Source organism: Poromitra crassiceps (genome assembly GCF_964638095.1).
Source record: "Poromitra crassiceps genome assembly, chromosome: 10".
Lineage (NCBI taxonomy): Eukaryota > Metazoa > Chordata > Actinopteri > Beryciformes > Melamphaidae > Poromitra > Poromitra crassiceps.
The window spans coordinates 41,120,695-41,128,194 of NC_139631.1; the positions used below are offsets into that span (position 1 = coordinate 41,120,695).

General features: G+C 44.8%; 1 protein-coding gene across 1 annotated transcript in view; it reads right to left on the reverse strand.

The window, feature by feature from the left end:
* citb (citron rho-interacting serine/threonine kinase b) overlaps positions 1-7,500 on the reverse strand; it is a gene marked incomplete at both ends in the record, with an annotated part of 85,163 nt that overhangs the window by 63,186 nt on the left and 14,477 nt on the right. The window contains 3 exons of the mRNA XM_083643880.1: positions 2,243-2,296; positions 2,462-2,515; positions 3,726-3,896. Of these exons, the coding sequence (XP_083500006.1) occupies positions 2,243-2,296; positions 2,462-2,515; positions 3,726-3,896 (279 nt within the window). The remainder of the gene's footprint in view (positions 1-2,242; positions 2,297-2,461; positions 2,516-3,725; positions 3,897-7,500) is intronic.

Here is a 7,500-nt window from a genome sequence, read left to right on the forward strand (position 1 = left end):
CCAATGAAAATTAACACCCACAAAAAAACAGCCTGCTCTTTATAATGGAGACACTGGGAAACACTAGAAAAGTTACAGAGTTACAGTAGGTGGGTTTTTGATAATTGTGATACACTTCACAAGCCTTTTGTCAACACCACAGGGAACTGTGTTCAATTGCTCAAACAGAGTAAAAGGTGGGATCTTTAAACATAATGAAAGGTCTCATTAAATTCTGTATGCCATTTAAAGCCGGTGACACACCGAAAACACTTGAAGGGACGAGCAGAAACTAGAGGCCGAGCGATGCGTCACCTCACGTCTGCTGTGTCGGGGCCAGAAAGTTGCACTTGAACACACAGCAAACACCACAACCCACGCGTGACTAGCATGTACACTCTGCTAGCCCACACATGACTAGCATGTACGCGTGATTTCTATTCGCACATAGGATAAGTAATAACCACGCCCTGTGGCGCCGGGAATGGCCTGGAGCATTGAAGCTTGGGACTAAAGCACCTGGGGCTTTTCATCTTTTAAAATAAAGATGTTTAAAAAACTATTGCTTGTTACATTTTCAGTGCTGTACCTTTTCTCTGGGTAAGAATTGAGCTTGAAATGAACGATATGATACATTATATTATATGAGCTATGAACGTGAACACAACACCGTTTATATTATTGCATGTTTTTGTAGATTGTGTACATTGTGTAGATTACAATTATTATGCTTATTATTATTATTACTATGCTAAGGAAGGTAGGTGACCATAATTCATTTCAATGTCCGCTCTCAATGTCCGCTCTCGAAATCGCTGTCCGTTCTCAAGAGCTATTCAGTTGGTTCATGAAATCGCTGGGCTGCGTGCCCTCCAGTGTTGCTCCCGGCCAATCCCGGCGCCACAGGGCGTGGTTATTGCTTATCCTATGTGCGAATAGAAATCACGCAGCATGTACGCTCGGCTAGCCCACGCGTGACTAGCATGTACCGTGTACAGCATAGCATGTACGCTCTGCGCCCGCGTGAGACCTGATGCATGCAACAAAGCAACGTTTGCCGACCATTTCTCTCACAGTTTCATAATCCACCTACTTCTAATCGAGACTTTATGTCTGACAAAAAGTTGCAAATGGCGCTGACGTTGTGAGACCCTGTCAGGTCTTTTGCTTGTGGGAGAAGAAAGGAAGAGGAGAAGGTGAAAAAATAAGGAGAAACTGCACTAAATGGGTGATATGATGCAGTGGCAGGCTTAAGGGACTTTCCCAAAGGCACGTCGTCGTCAAAATATCTGTGCTTTGGAATTATCAGATGACATGAAGTTGGAAAATGAACAGAGCGTTTTGTGGGTACCCTCTCTTCTCCTACACTGCTTCGCTACAACTGACCAGCCAATCAGAGTGATTTCTCTACCCCTGACCAGCCAATCAGAGTGATTTCTCTACCTCTGACCAGCCAATCAGAGTGATTTCTCTACCAGTGACCAGCCAATCAGAGGGATGGCTGGATGTCACCGATGACCCGACGCTGACCCAACATGTTAAATCGTCTGGAGAAGCCGCTGACAGGGCAAGGCCAACTAGAGCCACCGGTGCAGGACACCGCAAATAACAGGGCGACAGACGCCCAGACATGTCTGATGTCGATGAATTGGCTGTACGGTATGTGTCTCGGGTTTTACAGAAAGTGATAACAACATTAACTGCAAAGTTGTTCAAGTAAAAAACTCAGGCTGATTATTTGTCTGAACATTGAGTGGAAAGTCAACCTATCCAAAAAGTGGACCAGTCAGTCTTCAACAACGACACCACAAACTCCCATGTTCTTCTTAGAGTGGATGGTAATTTTAAACATTCATCTGTAGGAAAAGACAATTGGGATGAAATCATCTTCTCTAATGAGGCAAAATTGTTTGATTGCTGATAATTAAGCAGTAACTCTTGTTTTAAACGACAGCTTAATTGTTCTCAGGCCATAGACCAGCATCTGCTTGACTACACACCGGAGTTCAACTAGTCATTAGCGGGGAAGAAAGAGAGAGAGAGAGAGAGAGAGAGAGTGCGAGAGAGAGGCAGAGACAGAGCGAGAGAGCGAGAGAGAGAGAGGCAAAGACAGAGAGACAGAGCATGAGAGTGAAAGAGAGAGAGAGAGAGGGATTTTTCTTTGCCGTGACGTGAGATTGCAGGAACGCTGTTACATCTCTTGTCTTTGGGAGTACATGCTCACATCAATTATCCATTAAGTTGCCCAACAAAAAGATTCTACCTTCGTCAGCTTATCCTGAAGATCCTGAATCTTTGCCTGCTGATCAGCATTGGTCTGAAAAAGAAAAATACAGATTTATGTAGACAGACTTTAAGGCTTTCAAATCACTATAACTTGTTGGTGTCCTCATCCGGAAATATCTTTTGCTGTCCTCACCAATCACAGAAAGTTATTACTTTTTGTTATATCAGGCTATCAAATCCGCTCAGTAAACTTTACCTTTTCCAGCTTAGCCATGAGCTCCTCCGTGTCTGCTTTGCCTTGTTCTTTGACCTGTGAAGATATGAAAACACCTGTGACCTCCCAAACATTATTACAGCAAGTAGACAGTCATGTGACCTCCCAAACATTATTACAGCAAGTAGACAGTCATGTGACCTCCCAAACATTATTACAGCAAGTAGACAGTCATGTGACCTCCTGAATATTATTACAGCAAGTAGACAGTCATGTGACCTCCCAAACATTATTACAGCAGTCCGTGGCTTCTATATATATATATATATGTGTGTGTGTGTGTGTGTGTTTGTGTGTGTGTGTGTGTGTGTGTGTGTGTGTGTGTGTGTGTGTGTGTGTGTGTGTATATAGAACTGTTATTGTAGTTTGGCAAACTCTCCTTCTGGTTGTCAACAGAATCAAACCTCTTTAGATATCAGATCTATATACATGACATGCGAATGAATAACAATATACCCAGGCTTTAATGAATACTATGACCAGTCAACAGTATACAGAGTGGATGACGTGCCGCCTTAGTCTATCTGACAGTTTACCAAGCTGCTTGCTGAGCTAGCCAAAATCACCACGAGCTAGCCAAAATCACCACGAGCTAGCCAAAATCACCACGAGCTAGCCAAAATCACCACGTTTCCATTATGGTTGCAGTGGATGACACAATTAGAGGGAACGATTGCTGTCCTGATCACTTTGTCCCGCACCCGCAAGCTTTGTCTGCAAATGGTAGTAAAAGACTAACAGAAGAACACTAACACAAGTTGATTAGCTAACGTTATTGTCTCTAGTTACAGTATGTGTTGCATGTCATGCACCCTCAACCTACTGAGATTTGGCTGAGCGTCTATTGCAAAAAGATGCAATTGTAAGGGGCACCAGTTAGGAATCCAAACATGGGGGACCATTTATATTGTGACTTTACCTAGAAAATATTTGATGGAGAATGGAGAAGACCTTGAAATCAGTCATAATCTACCTCTAACCTGGTCTAGTTACCATCCTACCATCCTCAAAATTGTCTAGAGCAAGAGGCTCTGCAATCTGGGAACCCAGAGTCTATTTGGGCACGTGCCGAAATAGACTCTGGGTTCCCAGGTTGGAGGCTCTGAAGCAGTTATAACAAGATGAACAACTGAAACTGAAAAAGATGACACCACTTGCTTTGGAAATCCATAGCAAGCTTCTCCTGGTGGAATGGCATGTAACATCACTGCACTAGATGTTTAACAGCTTCAGTCACAGTGCAGACCTTCTGCATCCTCTGCTGGTAGTCGGCAGCCTTCCTCTTCAGCTCCTCGCTGGTCTGCCGAGACTCCTTCAGCTCAGCCTCGTACAGGTCGCTACGGCGCCGGGCGGCAGACAGGTCCTCCTCCAGCTGTCTGATGGCAACTCGCATCTCTTCCAGCTGGGCATGATACTCCTGGACAAAGACCCCATGGAAACCAGCATGAGAGAGGGCCAGAGAAGAGAAGAGGAGAGGAGAGGCAGCTAGACATGATACAACCCATGGAAACCCAGCATGAGAGAGGGCCAGAGGACAGGAGAGCAGAAGAGAGCAGAGCAGAGCAGAGGAGAGCAGTGCACGAGCTGCAATAGTGATAAACCCAATAGGAACAATAAGCCCTCGTTCACACAGGGCTATGGCAGTTTCATTTCGGCGTCCTGGTTAACAGGCGAGACCCCGTTCACACCAGCCACACGCCACGTCACGCTGAAGCCACGCTGATGCTAAACTGGAGCGATAGTTTCGGCTTTGTTCTATTTTTCAAGCGTGCAGCGCGCTGCACCCGAGCTGCCAGGCATGAAGTCAATGCAAGTTGTGAGCGGGGGGGAGGGCAGCTCCGAGCGAGGCGCTGAGGAAAAGAGGGTGTTTCTGGTGTGAGCGGTTTAGCGTGGCACTCAGCTTCTGTTAGGCGCTGCTTCAGCACTGCTTCTGAATAGCGCCTGGTGGGAACCAAGACTAAGCACTAGAGGGCCCATGGTAGTGTATAGCTCTGTAGAAGAGGCACACCCAACACAATAAAGTAGGTGCAGGAACCAAAAACGGTGGACAGTAAAAAAGAAGGAAGGTCCGCACACTGAGCTCCCGTTGACCTTTTAATTAGCCATCCAACAGACAGTGACGTTTCTTCCTCAGACATGAAATTACATAGAAAGACGCCATGTTTAAATTGAATTGAATTGAATTGAATAAGCCTTTATTGTCTCCCTTGGGAGAAATTCTTTTTGGGCATCAAGAGACACAGCGTTAGACATATACATATTGACATATAGACAGACGACAATTAACATTAAATTCCTACAGTGTACATATACATCATGCGTACCCAGTAGTAAAGTATTGCACCAGCCCTCCGCAAAGAAAGAGAAAAATGTTGAAATGAAAGATTATTAAATATTGCACCGCTTCCCTAAAAATAGAACATGAGCTGTATTAAGTTGGTCTGCGTTATCTCTTACTATTAAGTGCTTTAATGGACAGTGGGACAAAGGAAAATTTATACCTGTTCAATTTACAGTTACAAAATACACCTGTGACCCGGTCACGTGACATGTCACATGATCCCGGAGAAGTTACATAATAGAAAATACATAGAAAATACAAAAACATGTTTATACAAACATCAAATATATACAGCTATACGACAGCAAATATAGATCAGACCCCTAGAGCACAGAAAAGACGGGATATCAGGCCAGATGGCCGTCATACGCTAAAACTGGCTAGGTCTAAATAGGCGCCTCTATATTTGAAAGGATGACCCTGAAGCATATACCAAGGATTCATATCCAGTAAGCTCTCATTGTAAGCGACAAGCAACATTACAATGAGCAGCACAGGAGACCACAACAGCTATTAAAGTTCAAAATAGCAGCAGCATAGAATAGAAATACAGAAATACAACGGATCATGACAGATGTAAATATCTCAACAGGACCAAGAAAGTTAGAGAAAGGGTTTTATGCTGAAATCCTCATTGAGACCTCTAGGGGTGAGGGTATCCAGTGTGTAGATCCGGAAAAGTTCTCTTCTCAGGAGTAAAGAGTCAAGGTCGCCTCCCCTCCGGGGGCAGTGGACAGCTTCAATGCCAATGTATCTGAGCGTGGATATATTTTGTGTCGTGCCTCTGTGAAGTGGACAGCTACAGGGCTTTAGATGGATCATGATTACAGATTGCACACCTATGTTCGGTGATACGAGTTTTGAGGCCTTTCTAACTTTCTTGAAGCACATGGCGTCTTTCTATGTAGTTTCATGTCTGAGGAAGAGCATTACTCAAAACGTCACTGTCTGGCTAATTAAAGTGTCTACCTCTGCCAACCTTTCTACAAAGTTTCGTGGTGTTACGTGAATGCATTTGGACGTGCATTTTGTGATTGACTATGCCCATTGCCACGCCCTCTTTTGACCAGTAGCCGTGGAAAGTTAATCAGCTCTTCCTTGGCCCATGACCAACCTTTCTACAAAGATTCATGCAAATCCGTTGATAACTTTTTGAGATATCCTGCCGAGAACAAACAAACAAACAAACAAACAAACAAACAAACAGATGGACAGACAAACAGGGCGAAAACATGACCTCCCAGCCAACTCCATTGGCGGAGGTAAAAAGAAAGGAAATATCCAACATGTTGGAAAAAAGCAGCAAATTAAACTAGTTAAAGGTTGTTACAGTATTTGGTAAATAATTGAATATTTGGTGGTAAATGGGTACAGGGAGCAGGGACAGTCATCACAGTAGAATAGCTGTTGTCACACTGATGATATAAAGAGTTAGTGAACAGAGAGAAAAGGGAGGCGGGGACAAAGCAGATCAGCCAGAGTCAGTTAGCACACTTGTCTGTTAAGGAACAATTGGTCACAGCCTAACGGCCTTCATCTCCAGCTCCTCGTCACAGGTTCCAGGGCACGCTGCCTGTCTGTCCGGGTTCCAGGGCACGCTGCCTGTCTGTCCGGGTTCCAGGGCACGCTGCCTGCCTGTCCGGGTTCCAGGGCACGCTGCCTGTCTGTCCGGGTTCCAGGGCACGCTGCTTGTCTGTCCGGGTTCCAGGGCACGCTGCCTGTCTGTCCGGGTTCCAGGGCACGCTGCCTGTCTGTCAGGCTAATGAAAAGTAGCATCCTCCTGTGCCCAGAGAGAGTGATGCTCATCTGATAATAGATCAACACATCAATACTGAAATACCTTGTACTTTGGCTGAATTGGAACGACTGTTAGCCGAGTTGACTCTACTTAAGGCACAGAGAGTATTTGGGTATCAATCAATTCAAAGCAAGAGTAGTATCACATAAAAAAGTACTCGAGAAGTTAGTTAGGCTACCAGAGGAGAGCCTCAAACGCACAGGGAGCGTCGGACGCTCGCGTTTTGAAGTCCACCCATTGTTTTAAACGGCCGAACACGCACCAACGCACCAAGAGCGTTCTGACGCGCGTCAAACTGCCTTGACGCCCGTACCTGTTTCCATTTTGAAGCGTCAAATGAGGTTCCAGCAGCGACCAAAGCACTCTGAGCCCCCCCCCCCCCCCCCTCTGCCCACTTCCATCCCCGTCTGTCTCGATATGCTCCTCAAACAAATCTCAGTTTAAATACAGCAAGCATGTAAATACGCTACACTATAAACTATATCTGATCAAAGTGAGAATAATGTTCTAAACGCATCGGCTAGCAAAATATAACCTATCCCTGGATGTCATGATGAGATTAGATTGGTGAAAGTTTGGACAGAAAGATTGCATTATTTTCTCCCTCAGCGCTGCCTTTTTTTCTCCCCCTCTGCCTGGCAGACAGGTAGGATGATCCAACAGCCTCTGAATGACAGGACCTCAAAACTACGCTATAACAACTTTCTTTCATCGGTCATTGTGCCTGCCTAGTGCCTACATATAAATTAGTGGCCTTTCCCCCAAAATACTAATGGTTCTGTCATTCTGTGGTGTAGCCTACATTTCAGATCTGATAGAATAGAATAGAATAGAATAGAATAGAATAGAATAGAATAGAATAGAATACAACTTTATTGTCCA